Source organism: Haliotis rufescens, unplaced genomic scaffold (genome assembly GCF_023055435.1).
Source record: "Haliotis rufescens isolate VD_foot unplaced genomic scaffold, xgHalRufe1.0.p SCAF_10, whole genome shotgun sequence".
In the NCBI taxonomy this organism is placed as follows: Eukaryota; Metazoa; Mollusca; class Gastropoda; order Lepetellida; family Haliotidae; genus Haliotis; species Haliotis rufescens.
Genome location: NW_025963780.1, coordinates 44,552,808 through 44,571,450, shown reverse-complemented (window position 1 = coordinate 44,571,450; position 18,643 = coordinate 44,552,808). Strand labels below are relative to the sequence as shown.

The 18,643-nt window shown below is 41.2% G+C and overlaps 1 protein-coding gene across 2 annotated transcripts in view; it reads right to left on the bottom strand.

Annotated features, from left to right (window-relative positions):
* Positions 1-2,359: 2,359 nt before the first annotated feature.
* LOC124121821 (ATP-binding cassette sub-family B member 6-like) overlaps positions 2,360-18,643 on the bottom strand; it is a 40,577-nt gene continuing 24,293 nt past the window's right edge. For both annotated transcript variants that reach the window (XM_048391313.1, XM_048391310.1), the window contains exons 15-20: positions 15,291-15,395; positions 12,619-12,692; positions 11,547-11,647; positions 10,504-10,616; positions 8,680-8,843; positions 2,360-7,622 (exon numbers count right to left, since the gene is read on the bottom strand). In XM_048391313.1, coding sequence (XP_048247270.1) covers positions 7,481-7,622; positions 8,680-8,843; positions 10,504-10,616; positions 11,547-11,647; positions 12,619-12,692; positions 15,291-15,395 — 699 coding nt within the window. In that variant the 3' untranslated portion in view covers positions 2,360-7,480. The remainder of the gene's footprint in view (positions 7,623-8,679; positions 8,844-10,503; positions 10,617-11,546; positions 11,648-12,618; positions 12,693-15,290; positions 15,396-18,643) is intronic.

Genomic DNA, 18,643 nt, shown 5'->3' with positions numbered 1-18,643 from the left:
AATACTCTTCAGTAGCTGAAGGGATGGTGTAATTTGTAAATTTGTACTGTATGTCCCTAGTCCCTGGTATGGTGAACTTTGGTTGCTGGTGATCTATAGCCCCCATTAATATTTTGTTGTTTTTGATAATGAAACGTTAGTATTCACCAACCTGTTCTACGTTAGTGTGTTATGTGTTGCTGGTTGTGTTGCTGGTTGTGTTGCTGGTTGTTTTACTACCCTATGTTGCCTGGCTTCTGTATGTGTTGATATGAACGTAATATATGCTCTAGTCACAATAGGGTGGTCGGGTAGCCTAGTGGTTAAAGCGTTCGCTCGTCACGCCGAAGAACTGGGTTCGATTCCCGACATGGGTACAATGTGTGAAGCCCATTCCTGGTGCCCCCCGCCGTGATATTGCTGGAATATTGCTAAAAGAGGCGTAAAATAAAAAACTCACTCACTCTAGTCACAATATGGCTGAAATACTGCTGATGTGACTTTAACTCACTCACAGTCACGTTGTACACTTAACAAGTACATGATGCTGCTGTCAGTCCCAATGTGTAATCTGTGCTGTTTAAGCCAGACTCAGCAATAGTCCAGCTATATGGCAGCAGCCTCTCAATAATCAAGCCTGGACAGGAAAGATCACTGATCGATATTGTGAGCAACAATCAACTGTTCAGTGATCGATATTGTGAGCAACCATCCACATTTCAATGATCGATATTGTGAGCAACGATCCACAGTACAGTGATTGAATTTGTCAGCAAAGATCCACAGTTCAGTGATCAATATTGTGAGCATGATTCCACAGTTCAGTGATCAATATTGTGAGCATGATTCCACGGTTCAGTGATCAATATTGTGAGCATGATTCCACGGTTCAGTGATCAATATTGTGAGCATCGATCCACAGTTCAGTGATCAATATTGTGAGCATCGATCCACAGTTCAGTGATCAATATTGTGAGCATCGATCCACAGTTCAGTGATCGATATTGTGAGCATCGATCCACAGTTCAGTGATCGATATTGTGAGCATCGATCCACAGTTCAGTGATCGATATTGTGAGCATCGATCCACAGTTCAGTGATCAATATTGGGAGCATCGATCCACAGTTCAGTGATCAATATTGGGAGCATCGATCCACAGTTCAGTGATCAATATTGGGAGCATCGATCCACAGTTCAGTGATCAGTATTGGGAGCATCGATCCACAGTTCAGTCGTGAATATTGGGAGCATTAACCACGGTTCAGTGATCAATATTGTGAGCATCGATCCACAGTTCAGTGATCAATATTGTGAGCATCGATCCACAGTCCAGTGATTGATATTATGAGCAACAATCCGCTCTGTCGGGTACCATGCACAGAGACATGTGTCCCCAATCTTTCACTGACCAGATGAGTGTAGGGGAAATTACTTGTTTTCACAAATATATCTAAAATTAAATGAAATCAGTCATACAACATTTGACAAATTTATTGCTAAAATAAAACCTTGCAAAACATTTATTTCTACGTATCTGTAAATAAAACAAATTTGATAAATGACCATTGCATCAATTAGGCTTGAGATTGCACGCTGCAGGCGACTGCTAAACACTACTGTGTTCATTGCATACACATACACTGTAAAATACTGTATACAAATTTAATGATGGTTTGAATTTTTATTCAGACACTGTAAATCAGTACTATATCCATCATAACATAATATTCATATCAACATAAAGTATTGTAAGAGTTCGATTTCATTAACACTGCATTCAACATTTATAGCGGCATGTGTTCATGAAATATTTTATTGTTATTCAAACACTAATAAAATTCCTAAATCAAAATTCCAGTCTCCAATCCTCACTGTTGTCCGAACAAGAAATTCCTATTCTTTTCAGATAAAGTACAATGACATTGAACAATGCTTGATACTGACTGGTCCAAATGTGTTGTGGTGTCAATTAGCTCAGTTTAGAGGTACCAAATGGAAATTTCATACCTTTAAATTCAGCCTTTTTACACAAAAACTGTATCGATGAACATTAATAGCCTACATATCGATCCACAAAAAGTCTTTGACTCCAAATTAAAAATAATAGGTATCAAATCAAAGAATCACACATCCCCCAACCACACCCCTCCCTATGATAAATGATTTTACAACTGGTATAGTTTTTGTTTCAACAGCAGTGAACATCATGTAGACTGATGAGATAAACCCTCGTTTAAATGAAAGCCTTGTTTGATTGTTTGTTTGTTTGTTGTTTAACGCCGCACTCAGCAATATTCCAGCTATATGACAGCGGTCTGTAAATAATCGAGTCTGGACCAGACAATCCAATGATTGACATCATGAGCAGCAATCCACAAAATTGGGATACAATGACATACATCAACCAAGTCAGCGAGCCTGACCACCCAATCTCGTTAGTCACATTTTACGGAAAGCATGGGTTGCTGAAGACATAGTCTACCCTGGATTCTTCACGGGTCTGAATGTAAGCATCAGACCACAACCAACATCAGTCTAAGTTGGCCTGAGTTATCAGAGGAGGAGAGTTTCACTTTATCAGTTTGGATGTCAATTGATGATATACACATGTATTTCAACAACACGAACAGTGCCATGACATTGCAATAGGAATCCTCAGGAGAGAGTACTGCTATATGTGTTGAATGCAGTTGATGAGACAATAGGAATAAAACTTCTAATAATAGGAATAATAGTGATAAAACTCAGTCACATGACACAAACATGTACAGGAATAGACACTTACATGAATGAGGGTCCAGACAAAAACACCTTAAAAACCAATATAGTAAACATAAGATGTGTTAAATTTTTAATGTAAAAGATATATGTAAAATGTCCATAAAAACTGCTAAGCTAAAATTAAAACTTTTACCGTTTATCGCAATCATGCTAAAATCTCATAAAAGTTGTATAAACATAGATCTAACGACACAATACATGTTTGGTATTTGCAAAACATGAACTGTGAATAATGAAATGAAAGTAGAACCAGATGTTCCCATGTTTCCCTACAGATATACTGACGATCCACATTCGCATTGAGATGATTTGCATTTTAGATTCAACAGCTTGTCCTCTATTTGAGTGGGGGCGGTCGGGAAGTGAGTGAGTGAGTATGGTTTTACACCATGTTTAGCAATATTCCAGCAATATCACGGCGAGGGACACCAGAAATGGGCTTCACACATTGTACCCATGTCGTAAAACCAAACTCACTCACTCACTCTATTTGAGTGTTTTATTTACTGACCAAGCTAAGACAAATAATGGACCAATGGCCTAAAATCTGACCGACTACTAACTTGTAACACCCCCAATCAAGACCCTCTAATAGCTTCTATTATATAATAACATGATTTAATATGATGTTTGTGTCATGTGCCTGTAGAATAAATACATATATATATTGTGTACACAACATTGGCTCGTGTGAGTAAAGGATACCTTCAACCTCAGAACATTCAGATCGATTCGTTTCCTCGATATTAATTGCAATCCAAAATGTCCCACATATATTTTCAAGTTTGGTAGAGAAATAGAAGAATTGAATGTCCTATCAAAAGTTGACAAAATCATGAAGATGTCCTAATGCCATTTGTCTCCAGCAAATTCCCAGCAATCTTTATGAACCATGATGCCATTGTGTCCATCATGCCCACTACTACCTTCTACCCATGTCAAACATCCATATAAAACTACCCCGTTCCCTCCACCTATCTACTCCACCTGCAGTGCAGGGTTATCAAGTAAACAACGCCAAACTTCCCTGAACGACCTGCATGTAGCAATGGCTGACAGTGGATGTCAACGGTTAACTTGGATGTCAATGGTTAACTTGGATGTCAACGGTTAACTTGGATATTTGTTCCTTACCATTGGTATCTAAAGTTTGTCAGCTTCTTCCTTTGTTTTTTTAAAACAGCATTGTTCCAGATATGTAATGACACTCGAAATAATCAAATCTGGACCAGATAATCTAGTGAACAACATCATGAGCATAGGTCGACACAATACTGCAACACAACCAAGTCAGAGAGCCTGACCACACAATCGTGTAATTCGCCTCTTACGATAATAAAGTTACTGAAGACCGATTCTAACCCAGATCTTCCTGGGTTGACAACGAATGCACGACAAGACACACAAGATGAGATCATGAGTGTGGATTTCTGGGATAACATACAATCTCTTCCGACATACTAATCTGCCTAGTTCACTGCAGTGTTTTCTTTCATATATTCCTTTTTACCTACAATGTAGAACATGATGTGACAATGGTGAAACACAGGACATATAAAACCAGGCAATTTAAAATCATATCACAAGGAACAAATCAGGGTTTAACAAAAGACATGCTTAAATATTCTTGACTAATATCTTCAGATAAAAGAACATAAGATAAAACGATTCACATTTCCCTGCAGGATTATCGCAGTAAGATGTTATCATGGCTGTCACTGAGCCTCAATGTCATCATGGCTGTTTCTAGAAAAGTTGATGGATGACAAAGTAGACAAAACATTTATGGCCAAATTCTCAATTATACAGTAATCGTGTCACATTCCAGTATAAGATCTGCTACCCCAACAGAAAAGCAGCTGGAAGAGAAATAAATAAAATACAAAATTATTTATTTTTATTGTCTCCCGCCAGTAATATAGAACCCTTATACAATATAAAATGTTATGTATAGACTCCGTGTCTACATCACTCTCAGTGATTCAAGAAGACAGCTGCAGTGTTAACTCCACAGCAGAATGACTTTCAGATAAAACAATTTATTTCCTTGTGTGGAAAAGCTGGAATAAATCCGTGAAACATAAAGTTAAAAAAGCATGGCGTGTTGTCTACTTTGTCTCCCATTACTCATGCACACCCATTGGTCTGCATTTTTCAGAATGCATCCATGGTGACTTTTCACACTCTGAGCCTCAGTTACCTTCAGGGGTAACCACGATGTGCTAATCCTTCAGTGTCATCATCCACGCACTCATTACCAAATTACACATCCGCGTCCTCATCAGATCTGTTGTCCTATTTGGATATCCCCTTCATGTCTCTAACAGCATATTTTCAAACAAAAATAAGATTTTCATCACACTGAGAAATGTACAGAACACAAGGAGCTGAAAATTACAAAACAAATTGATATTAATTTTACAAGAGATCAAAACAACTTTAATGTTCTTTGACTTAATGTGCATTCTAGGCCTGTGTAAGCAATCTGATCTATAATGGTAAGATAAAATGTTCTGGTTTGCCAATAAAACATCATAAAATCCAACAAGACTGTCATCCATACCTCCTGCATGATACAAAATAAGTTTGATTTCTGTCTTTGTTGATTCACAGACCTGCCAGTGATTGACGATAAGTAGTGATTAGAGAAAATTTATTTAGGATATTTTTCTTATCAAATATCGGATCTTCGAACTTCAAAGTTCCAAATATATTACTAGATATGCGTGATTGGGGGTTTCAAAGAATACGACCCCCCCCAAAAGAAAAACTACCAGCTAGGCCGCTATTTCCATGCTGCATTGCTTCATGTCTGACAGTGATGGTCAGGCTACTGGCTACTGTATGTTCAGGCTACTGGCTACTGTATAGTCAGGCTACTGGCTGCTGTATGGTCAGGCTACTGTATGGTCAGGCTGCTGTATGGTCAGGCTACTGGCTACTGTATGTTCAGTGTCAGAGCTAGGGGTAGGAGTAGGTGTGGATATCATTAAATCTGTGTCAAGAAAACCTCAGATCAAATCCTTGCAAAGATCCAGATGACGGGAATCACTTCCTGATTCAACCTCCCTGACTGATGTAAAATCATTTCATCAAGAGAGAAATATTTCCCTCAAAGTAAGAAAATTTCAAATAAAATCTAATAATATCTATTGAGTATACAGTCTGGTTCAAACAAAAACTTCCTGACATAAACAAGCAATAATGATGAAAACATCATACATTGCATTCAACAACAAATAACTTGGGCCATTGTCTTATTGGTTTCTTTACTGATCAACCGGTCAGAGTAAAAGTAAAAGTCCAGTTTCCATTCTTGCCGAACTACGCTGGAATTTCTGGTCTCGATCATAGCAGCATCATTGGCTATTACAAGTTATGTCCCTTCTATGCCTCTCCTATCGACCAATCAGATTCCACCTGTCATATCACTTGCTTCAAACAAAATGGCAGCGCCCAGTGAAGATGATCTGATCAATAATCAAGATCTATATTGTAATAAAACGGGTCTTACTTTGGGAACCACATGAGCACTTTGATAAGAACATGAAAAGATTTATGTTGATACTAAGGCTAAAAAAAATAAAATAATTGGTTCTCAGGCAATAAACAGTTTTGTAATCAATAAACAATTGTGTACAATCATACATGCTTTACTAATCCTGCAATCTACCCAAATCTGCAAGGCAGTTTACGAACCAGATGACGATTTTGTTACAAGATTGGACAATGCATAGACTCGTTTGTACAGCCAAACATTACTCCATCATTCCAGCCTAGTTCGGCAAGGCTGGAAACTGGACATTTATAGTCAGCTTACTCCTCTGCCTCAGGACGATGTACTATTTAAAAACACAACAGACCCACATGTCCAAAGAAGTATTTAAAAACACTAATCTATTCACACTTGATTGCAAGTTTCTGTTGTTAATCTGTCACCAAACATTCAGTCAAACATAGAATAAAAATGATGTGGCCAATAGAAGCTATTCGGACATTCACATCTAAAAGGAACACTGATGTTTCTTTGGTTACTTCATTATTCATAAGATGATGTCTACAGTGAAACCACACAAGACAGTCAGGCCGTTTACTATTAACGAGGAATCTTTGGATCGAGGACAAACTCTCCCCTTCCAGGCCATCAAACAACAATGTTATTACTCTCCCCTTCCAGGCCATCAACAACAATGTTATTACTCTCCCCTTTCAGGCCATCAACAACAATGTTATTACTCTCCCCTTCCAGGCCATCAAACAACAATGTTATTACTTCAGAAGTGTAGGATTTCTGTTCCATCAGATCATTTTTTAGCCTTGGCTTAAATACTTTTTTAAAAACACTGCACATTTTACATGTTGGCCACAAGTACAATTAATATACCCAGGTATATATGCCACAAGGTTTTTATGTGGAAGCTAGCAGTACATTTCTCAATGTTAGTAGTGTCTGGGTCCACTGTATCATGCTGTACACACCCACATTATCTGCCCTCTCTGTCGATGTGCAGTCATCACAATTTGGCAAAAGCTAAAAGCTATCACAATTGTAATGGCAAGAACGCTTTTTGCATTTCAAATACAAAAACAACCACATACACAATGTACATTCTGTGAGAACTCAAGTTATTTTCAACACCGCTGTGGATCTTCAAGATGTACACCGCTGTTGTGGACCTTCAAGATGTACAACACCGGTGTGGATCTTTCAGTTGGCCTTCAGCTTTTGGCGTCACCATTGCCATCACCGCCGTTGCTGGCACCATTCTCATCACCATTCTCATCACCTTCCTCGGTTTTGGTGAGTTGTTGCTGCCACATTTCATAATAGGCACCTTCACTCTCCAGAAGTTCATCGTGCCTGTAACCATGACAACACATGTTGAACAAGTAGGATAATGGTCAAAATTATTTATTATCCACAACTGGCTCCCACGGGAGATATCGCTCGGGTGAGATCAACAGATATCTACACTGTAGATGTCATTGCAATGCAATTGCATCACAATGCTTTGCAGACCATTGTAGCTATGATGTCACAATCAAATGACATCACTAATGGCTCAGCTACTGAAGCTGTTAGCAGTACTTTTTACACTTAAGACACTTCTTATTACTGTCTACATACTGAAAAAGTTAGAAGAATGATGTTGGGTGATGAATATAGTCTCACCCGAGTACCTTTTGATATCAAACATATCAGCACTTGTTGATAACAGTGGAAAAACTCCACGGCAAGCCTCAGAGCTTTTCCACTTTTATCAACTCGTGTTGATATATTTGACATCAAAAGACACTCGGGTGAGATTCTCTATATATTGTCAACCGATAAACTTGGGGCATATAGTGTGATGTACAGGGCTTGACTTAAGCAGCTTGATTTAACCAGGAGCATGGTTGACATGGTTGCACCCTGCCTATTCTAACCTGGAAACCCAACTGGATCTTTAACATGAGTGAGTGAGTGAGTTATAGCACAGCGTGTCAGCTCAATGTGGGAGGAAAGCCAGAAGTGATGCAGGTCTCCAACGTTTACCACTTTGGTGAAACCTAAGAGCACAGGTATGGTGCTGACAAACCTAGAAACATAATCGGGGGTATCAGGATTCGAACCCACCATCATAGGTTTCTCGCGGGCTCAACCGACGCCACTCTGTAGAGCTATTTGCAGTGGCTGAGACGATTATATGAAGTATGATGTTCAGCATACAGTTTAATGATGATTCCACTCTGAGTCTAGGGTAATGTTCAAGATTGGGTTTCTTTCAACAAGTGGATCTTACAGCTACTATTATCGTAAGGCTACTATTATCTTAACTCCTCTTCTTAAATATAGGCTCATGATAGCTGTCACTCTGAGAAGGCTTTGTGAAATGGGGACCTGTGCATTACCATAAGAATAAAAGTTCTCAACTTACGTTCCCCGCTCGATAATCTCCCCCTCGTCCAGCACGAGGATCTGGTTGGCGTTGATGACGGTGGAGAGTCGATGGGCGACCACCAGTGTGGTCTTGTTCTCACTCACTCGGGCCAGGGATGCTTGGATGTTCCGCTCCGTCTTCGTGTCCAGAGCTGAAGTAGCCTGCAAACATGGGGAGTAGCATCAAGGTCATGCAATGTCCCACCTGTTATCCTGCACACGTGAATAGCAGGGGTTGCATGTGATGTAGCTAATATCATGGGGTCCACTGTTGTAGCTTATGTCATGGTCTTCAATGTGTTGTAGCTAATATCATGGGGTCCACTGTTGTAGCTAATGTCATGGTCTTCAATGTGTTGTAGCTAATATCATGGGGTCCACTGTTGTAGCTTATGTCATGGGGTTCACTGGGTTGTGGCTAATGTCATGGTCTTCACTGTGTTGTAGCTAATGTCATGGGATTCACTGTGTTGTAGCTAATGTCATGATTTTCACTGTGTTGTAGCTAATGTCATGGTCTTCACAGTGTTGTGGCTAATGTCATGGTCTTTACTGTGTTGTAGCTAATGTCATGGTCTTCACCGTGTTGTGGCTAATGTCATGGTCTTCACTGTGTTGTAGCTTATGTCATGGGATTCACTGTGTTGTAGCTAATGTCATGATCTTCACTGTGTTGTAGCTAATGTCATGGTCTTCACAGTGTTGTGGCTAATGTCATGGTCTTTACTGTGTTGTAGCTAATGTCATGGTCTTCACCGTGTTGTGGCTAATGTCATGGTCTTCACTGTGTTCTAGCTTATGTCATGGGATTCACTGTGTTGTAGCTAATGTCATGATCTTCACTGTGTTGTAGCTAATGTCATGGGTTCACTGTGTTGTAGCTGGTGTCATGGGATTCACTGTATTGCAGCGGGGGTCATGGGGGTGACTTGAATTTAATGTCATGGAGTTCACTATGTTATAGCTAATGTCAACGGGTCCACTGTAGTAGCTAATGTCGTTGGGTTCACTGTGTTGTATCTTATGTTGTGGTGTTCACTGTGTTGTAGCTACTAATGTTGTGGGGTTCACTGTGTTGTAGCTACTAATGTCGTGGGGTTCACTGTGTTGTAGCTACTAATGTCATGGAGTTCACTTTGTTATAGCTAACGTCAACGGGTCCACTGTTGTAGCTAATGTCGTGGGGTTCACTTTGTTGTAGCTACTAATGTTGTGGGGTTCACTGTGTTGTAGCTACTAATGTCGTGGGGTTCACTGTGTTGTAGCTTATGTTGTGGTGTTCACTGTGTTGTAGCTACTAATGTCGTGGGGTTCAGTGTGTTGTAGCTACTAATGCCGTGGGGTTGACTGTGTTGTAGCTACTAATGCCGTGGGGTTCACTGTGTTGTAGCTAATGTTATGGGGTTGACTGTGTTGTAGCTACTAATGTCGTGGTGTTCACTGTGTTGTAGCTAATGTCGTGGTGTTCACTGTGTTGTAGCTAATGTCGTGGTGTTCACTGTGTTGTAGCTAATGCCGTGGGGTTGACTGTGTTGTAGCTAATGCCGTGGGGTTGACTGTGTTGTAGCTTATGTTGTGGTGTTCACTGTGTTGTAGCTACTAATGTCCTGGGGTTCACTGTGTTGTAGCTAATGTCGTGGGGTTGACTGTGTTGTAGCTACTAATGTCATGGGGTTCCACGTTGTAGCTAATGTTATGGGGTTGACTGTGTTGTAACTAATGTCATGGGGTTGACTGTGTTGTAGCTACTAATGTCGTGGGGTTGACTGTCTTGTAGCTAATGTTGTGGGGTTCACTGTGTTTGTGGTAGCCTGGCTTGTACCTCATCCAGCAGCACGATGGCAGGAGCTTTCAGCATGGTCCTGGCGATGGCCACTCTCTGCTTCTCTCCCCCACTCAGCTTCAGACCTCGCTCCCCAACTACCGTCTCATAGCCTGCCAACATCATAACAGTGTGTACAACAACAGTATGTATGTCAACTGACAGCATAAGACCTGTGAAGATCCGGGGTAGAATAGTTCTTCAGCAACCCATGCTTGCCGTAACAGGGGACTATGCTTGTTGTAAGAGGCGACTAACAGGATTGGGCTCGCTGTCATGATTGATGCATGTCATCGATCCCAATTGCATGGATCAATACTCATGATGACAATCACGGGATTGTCTGGCCCAGACTCGATTATTTACAGACCACCACCATATAGCTGGAATATTGCTGAGTGCGGCGTTAAACAACAAAAACTAATAATAATTCAAAGTGTACTCGATCTATTGCATCAGTGCACAAATCCTGTATTTCAGCTGTTATCACTTGATAAAATTCCTCAACCATCAACTATCCATAACCAGTTGTGATACTAATAGTGTGTTCAACAAGTGTCATGTGTCCTTAACATCAAACCAACGTCAACACCCCCAGAAGTTTCTGTTTCATTGCTGGAGAAAGTTCCAAGAAGATTTAAGGGCAATGACCAGATTTAGGATTAGATCGGAAACATTGACACCTGAACACAGAAGACAGCTAAGTTCAATATGGCTGCCAGAATGGCCATATTGAAAATGAGATCTGAAACTCTTAAAGGTTTGATTTGCCGAGGACATTCAAGTTCCAGCTAGTTGGTTCAGCAGCAGAATGACATACAGTCGAACCTCGTGTCGAACTTGGATGTTTCACTTTCCCAGATGTCTCGAACTCATTTGAGAGACCTAAGTGTCTAAATTAAGCATGACATTCCCTGATGTCTCCAACCCCTGATAACTCTAACTTTTTATCCATGTCCCCACGAGTTGGACACAACGAGGTTCAACTGTACATTAATGTGAGAGAGATACTACAGTCCTGCTATACCCAGTGGTACACTCACCATTAGGGAAACCCAGTATTCTGTGGTGGATGTCAGCGAAGGCAGCAGCTTCATACACATCATTGTCGGCTGCATCAACCTTGCCATACCGGATGTTATATCTGAAACATAACAAATTTTAATTAATGATTTGGAAATACTGTAAATGACATATAGCGCCACCAAGTTAATGCAAGTGACGACCGTTTTCACGGTTGTTGCACTTATATAGCGATGTGCATACATGTCTGTGTGCATGTGCATGTGCATACATGTCTGTGTGCATGTGCATGCATGTGTGTGTGTTTGCTAGCACTAGACCGGACTAATGCCGGTTTTATTGTTAGACCCATTGAGATACCATGCTAGAGTTCAACATGGAAATGCCACTCAGTGAGTGAGTGAGTTGGGTTTAACGCCGCTTTTAACATTATTCCAGTTATATCGCGGAGTGTCAGCTTAATGTGGGAGGAAAGCCCGAAGTGATGCAGGTTTCAAACGTTTACCACTTTGGTGAAACCCACGAGCACGGGTATGGTGCTGACAAACCTAGAAACATAATTCGGGCAAACCGGGATTCAAACCCACAATCATAGGTTTCTGGCATGCCGAAGCGACGCAACTCTGCACAGCGAATCGCGGCGCCTTAGACGACTGGGCCACCCGTGCCCCCAAATCCCACTCAGACACAGTGTACTGACTTCAAGTCGACCATTCCTTGTTTTATTCGCTTAATGATAAGCGCCAGGAAGGGTAACAACAATTACCATCTTTTAACGTCTTTTGGTAAGATGCGATCAGGGGATCACCACTGATCTCTGGGCAGATGCTCTATCCACTACACCACAGATTCAGGTTGGTACAGGACTCAATGCATTTCTAAACCAAACCATATCACATCTGTAATTGAGATAATATATTCCATAGGTATCATGCCCCAGGTTGTGTCTCCAGATGAAAGAAGCAAAGGGTTACATGATCCAAAAGTAGCCACAATATGTGTTAACTAAAATCCCCCCAAACTGTGTCCCCAACTGTCCCTTTGTTACCTAAAGCAGCTGTGTTACAAATACTACAGGCCTGTTGTACGCACCTGATGTCATTGTTGAACAGCACTGTGTCCTGGGGGACCACGCCTATCTGCTTCCTCAGCGACTTCTGGGTCACCTACAAGATGGAAACAATCTCTGTATCACTGAGGGGGCCTGGTTTAATCTTCAAACACACATGTGAGTCAACCTGGGATCATCTATAAACACATGTGAGTCTACCTGGGATATATCCTGTCCATCTATAAACACATGTGAGTCTACCTAGGATACATCCTGTCCATCTATAAACACATGTGAGTCTACCTGGGATATATCCTGTCATCTATAAACACATGTGAGTCTACCTAGGATACATCCTGTCCATCTATAAACACATGTGAGTCTACCTAGGATATATCCTGTCATCTATAAACACATGTGAGTCTACCTAGGATACATCCTGTCCATCTATAAACACATGTGAGTCTACCTAGGATATATCCTGTCATCTATAAACACATGTGAGTCTACCTAGGATACATCCTGTCCATCTATAAACACATGTGAGTCTACCTAGGATATATCCTGTCATCTATAAACACATGTGAGTCTACCTGGGATATATCCTGTCATCTATAAACACATGTGAGTCTACCTGGGATATATCCTGTCATCTATAAACACATGTGAGTCTACCTGGGATATATCCTGTCATCTATAAACACATGTGAGTCTACCTAGGATACATCCTGTCCATCTATAAACACATGTGAGTCTACCTAGGATACATCCTGTCCATCTATAAACACATGTGAGTCTACCTAGGATATATCCTGTCATCTATAAACACATGTGAGTCTACCTAGGATACATCCTGTCCATCTATAAACACATGTGAGTCTACCTAGGATATATCCTGTCATCTATAAACACATGTGAGTCTACCTGGGATATATGCTGTCCATCTATAAACACATGTGAGTCTACCTAGGATACATCCTGTCCATCTATAAACACATGTGAGTCTACCTAGGATATATCCTGTCATCTATAAACACATGTGAGTCTACCTGGGATATATGCTGTCCATCTATAAACACATGTGAGTCTACCTAGGATATATCCTGTCATCTATAAACACATGTGAGTCTACCTGGGATATATGCTGTCCATCTATAAACACATGTGAGTCTACCTGGGATATATCCTGTCCATCTATAAACACATGTGAGTCTACCTAGGATATATCCTGTCATCTATAAACACATGTGAGTCTACCTAGGATACATCCTGTCCATCTATAAACACATGTGAGTCTACCTGGGATATATCCTGTCCATCTATAAACACATGTGAGTCTACCTAGGATACATCCTGTCCATCTATAAACACATGTGAGTCTACCTAGGATACATCCTGTCCATCTATAAACACATGTGAGTCTACCTAGGATATATCCTGTCATCTATAAACACATGTGAGTCTACCTGGGATATATGCTGTCCATCTATAAACACATGTGAGTCTACCTGGGATATATCCTGTCCATCTATAAACACATGTGAGTCTACCTGGGATATATCTTGTCATCTATAAACACATGTGAGTCTACCTAGGATACATCCTGTCCATCTATAAACACATGTGAGTCTACCTAGGATACATCCTGTCCATCTATAAACACATGTGAGTCTACCTAGGATACATCCTGTCCATCTATAAACACATGTGAATCTACCTAGGATACATCCTGTCCATCTATAAACACATGTGAGTCTACCTAGGATACATCCTGTCCATCTATAAACACATGTGAGTCTACCTGGGATATATCCTGTCATCTATAAACACATGTGAGTCTACCTAGGATACATCCTGTCCATCTATAAACACATGTGAGTCTACCTAGGATACATCCTGTCCATCTATAAACACATGTGAGTCTACCTAGGATACATCCTGTCCATCTATAAACACATGTGAGTCTACCTGGGATATATGCTGTCCATCTATAAACACATGTGAGTCTACCTGGGATACATCCTGTCCATCTATAAACACATGTGAGTCTACCTAGGATATATCCTGTCATCTATAAACACATGTGAGTCTACCTAGGATACATCCTGTCATCTATAAACACATGTGAGTCTACCTAGGATATATCCTGTCCATCTATAAACACATGTGAGTCTACCTGGGATATATCCTGTCATCTATAAACACATGTGAGTCTACCTAGGATATATCCTGTCATCTATAAACACATGTGAGTCTACCTAGGATACATCCTGTCCATCTATAAACACATGTGAGTCTACCTAGGATATATCCTGTCATCTATAAACACATGTGAGTCTACCTAGGATATATCCTGTCATCTATAAACACATGTGAGTCTACCTGGGATATATCCTGTCCATCTATAAACACATGTGAGTCTACCTGGGATATATCCTGTCATCTATAAACACATGTGAGTCTACCTGGGATATATGCTGTCCATCTATAAACACATGTGAGTCTACCTGGGATATATCCTGTCATCTATAAACACATGTGATTTTACCTGGGATATATCCTGTCCATCTATAAACACATGTGAATCTACCTGGGATATATCCTGTCATCTATAAACACGTGAATCTACCTGGGATATATCCTGTCCATCTATAAACACATGTGAGTCTACCTGGGATACATCCTGTCCATCTATAAACACATGTGAGTCTACCTGGGAAATATCCTGTCCATCAATAAATACAGTTCCCTTGTTGACATCATAGAAGCGGAACAGCAGCCGGATCACTGTGCTCTTTCCACTTCCTGTGTGGCCCACCTGAACACAGACAGACAGACAGAGGCAGTGAGTGGGAGACGGGGTGGATGGGAAATGATTGAGTAGGTGGATTGGTGAGTGGGTGAGTGGGTGGATGGGTGGATATGATTGAGTAAGTGGGTGGGTGAGAGGGAGACTGGGTGGATGGGTGAGTGGGAGACTGGGTGGATTGTTGGATGGGTGAGTGAGTGGGAGAGTAGGTGGATGGGTGAAAGGGTGAATGGGTGGATGTGTCAGCGACTTGGTTGATATGTTTGTGAGTGGATGTTTCAATGACTTGGTAGATATGTTTGTGAGTGGATGTGTCAGCGACTTGGTCGATATGTTTGTGAGTGGATGTGTCAGTGACTTGGTCGATATGTTTGTGAGTGGATGAGACAGTGACTTGGTCGATATGTTTGTGAGTGGGTGTGTCAGCGACTTGGTCAATATGTTTGTGAGTGGATGTTTCAATGACTTGGTAGATATGTTTGTGAGTGGATGTGTCAGAGACTTGGTCGATATGTTTGTGAGTGGATGTGTCAGTGACTTGGTCGATATGTTTGTGAGTGGATGAGACAGTGACTTGGTCGATATGTTTGTGAGTGGGTGTGTCAGTGACTTGGTCGATATGTTTGTGAGTGGATGTGTCAATGACTTGGTCGATATGTTTGTGAGTGGATCTGTCAGTGACTTGGTCGATATGTTTGTGAGTGGATGTGTCAGTGACTTGGTCGATATGTTTGTGAGTTGATGTGTCAGTGACTTGGTCGATATGTTTGTGCGTGGATGTTTCAATGACTTGGTAGATATGTTTGTGAGTGGATGTGTCGGTGACTTGGTCAATATGTTTGTGAGTGAATGTGTCAGTGACTTGGTCGATATGTTTGTGAGTGGATGTGTCAATGACTTGGTCGATATGTTTGTGAGTGGATGTGTCAGTGACTTGGTCCATATGTTTGTGAGTGGATGTGTCAGTGACTTGGTCGATATGTTTGTGAGTGGATGTGTTTGTGACTTGGTCGATATGTTTGTGAGTGGATGTGTCAGTGACTTGGTCGATATGTTTGTGAGGGGATGTGTCAGTGACTTGGTCGATATGTTTGTTAGTGGATCTGTCAGTGCCTTTGTCGATATGTTTGTGAATGGATGTGTTAGTGACTTGGTCGATGTTTGTGAGTGGATCTGTCAGTGACTTGGTCGATATGTTTGTGAGTGGATGTGTTTGTGACTTGGTCGATATGTTTGTGAGTGGATGTGTCAGTGACTTGGTCTATATATTTGTGAGGGGATGTGTCGGTGACTTTGTCGATATGTTTGTGAGTGGATGTGTCATTAACTTGGTCGAAATGTTTGTGAGTGGATGTGTCAGTGACTTGGTCGATATGTTTGTTAGTGGATGTGTCAGTGACTTGGTCTATATATTTGTGAGGGGATGTGTCAGTGACTTTGTCGATATGTTTGTGAGTGGATGTGTCAGTGACTTGGTCATTATGTTTGTGAGTGGATGTGTCAGTGACTTGGTCCATATGTTTGTGAAGGGATCTGTCAGTGACTTGGTCGATATGTTTGTGAGTGGATGTGTCAGTGACTTGGTCGATATGTTTGTGAGTGGATCTGTCAGTGACTTGGTCGATATGTTTGTGAGTGTATGTGTCAGTGACTTGGTCGATATGTTTGTGAGTGGATGTGTCAGTGACTTGGTCTATATATTTGTTAATGGATGGGTGAGTGACTTGGTGGATATGTTTGTGAGTGGATGTGTCAGTGACTTGGTGGATATGTTTGTGAGTGGATGTGTCAGCGACTTGGTCAATGTTTGTGAGTGGATGTGTCGGTGACTTGGTCGATATGTTTGTGAGTGGATCTGTCAGTGCCTTGGTCGATATGTTTGTGAATGGATGTGTTAGTGACTTGGTCGATATGTTTGTGAGTGGATCTGTCAGTGACTTGGTCGATATGTTTGTGAGTGGATGTGTTTGTGACTTCGTCGATATGTTTGTGAGTGGATGTGTCAGTGACTTGGTCTATATGTTTGTGAGTGGATGAGTCAGTGACTTGGTCATTATGTTTGTGAGTGGATGTGTCAGTGACTTGGTCCATATGTTTGTGAGGGGATCTGTCAGTGACTTGGTCGCTATGTTTGTGAGTGGATGTGTCAGTGACTTGGTCGATATGTTTGTGAGTGGATCTGTCAGTGACTTGGTCGATATGTTTGTGAGTGTATGTGTCAGTGACTTGGCCTATATATTTGTTAATGGATGGGTGAGTGACTTGGTGGATATGTTTGTGAGTGGATGTATCAGTGACTTGGTGGATATGTTTGTGAGTGGATGTGTCAGCGACTTGGTCAATGTTTGTGAGTGGATGTGTCGGTGACTTGGTCGATATGTTTGTGAGTGGATCTGTCAGTGCCTTGGTCGATATGTTTGTGAATGGATGTGTTAGTGACTTGGTCGATGTTTGTGAGTGGATCTGTCAGTGACTTGGTCGATATGTTTGTGAGTGGATGTGTTTGTGACTTGGTCGATATGTTTGTGAGTGGATGTGTCAGTGACTTGGTCTATATGTTTGTGAGGGGATGTGTCAGTGACTTGGTCGATATGTTTGTTAGTGGATCTGTCAGTGCCTTTGTCGATATGTTTGTGAATGGATGTGTTAGTGACTTGGTCGATGTTTGTGAAAGGATCTGTCAGTGACTTGGTCGATATGTTTGTGAGTGGATGTGTCAGTGACTTGGTCGATATGTTTGTTAGTGGATGTGTCAGTGACTGGTCTATATATTTGTGAGGGGATGTGTCAGTGACTTTGTCGATATGTTTGTGAGTGGATGTGTCAGTGACTTGGTTGATATGTTTGTGAGTGGATGTGTCAGTGACTTGGTGGATATGTTTGTGAGTGGATGTGTCAGTGACTTGGTCGATATGTTTGTGAGAGGATCTGTCAGTGACTTGGTCCATATGTTTGTGAGTGGATCTGTCAGTGACTTGGTCGATATGTTTGTGAGTGTATGTGTCAGTGACTTGGTCGATATGTTTGTGAGTGGATGTGTCAGTGACTTGGTCTATATATTTGTTAATGGATGGGTGAGTGACTTGGTGGATATGTTTGTGAGTGGATGTGTCAGTGACTTGGTGGATATGTTTGTGAGTGGATGTGTCAGCGACTTGGTCGATATGTTTGTGAGTGGATGTGTCGGTGACTTTGTCGATATGTTTGTGAGTGGATGTGTCAGTGACTTGGTCGATATGTTTGTTAGTGGATGTGTC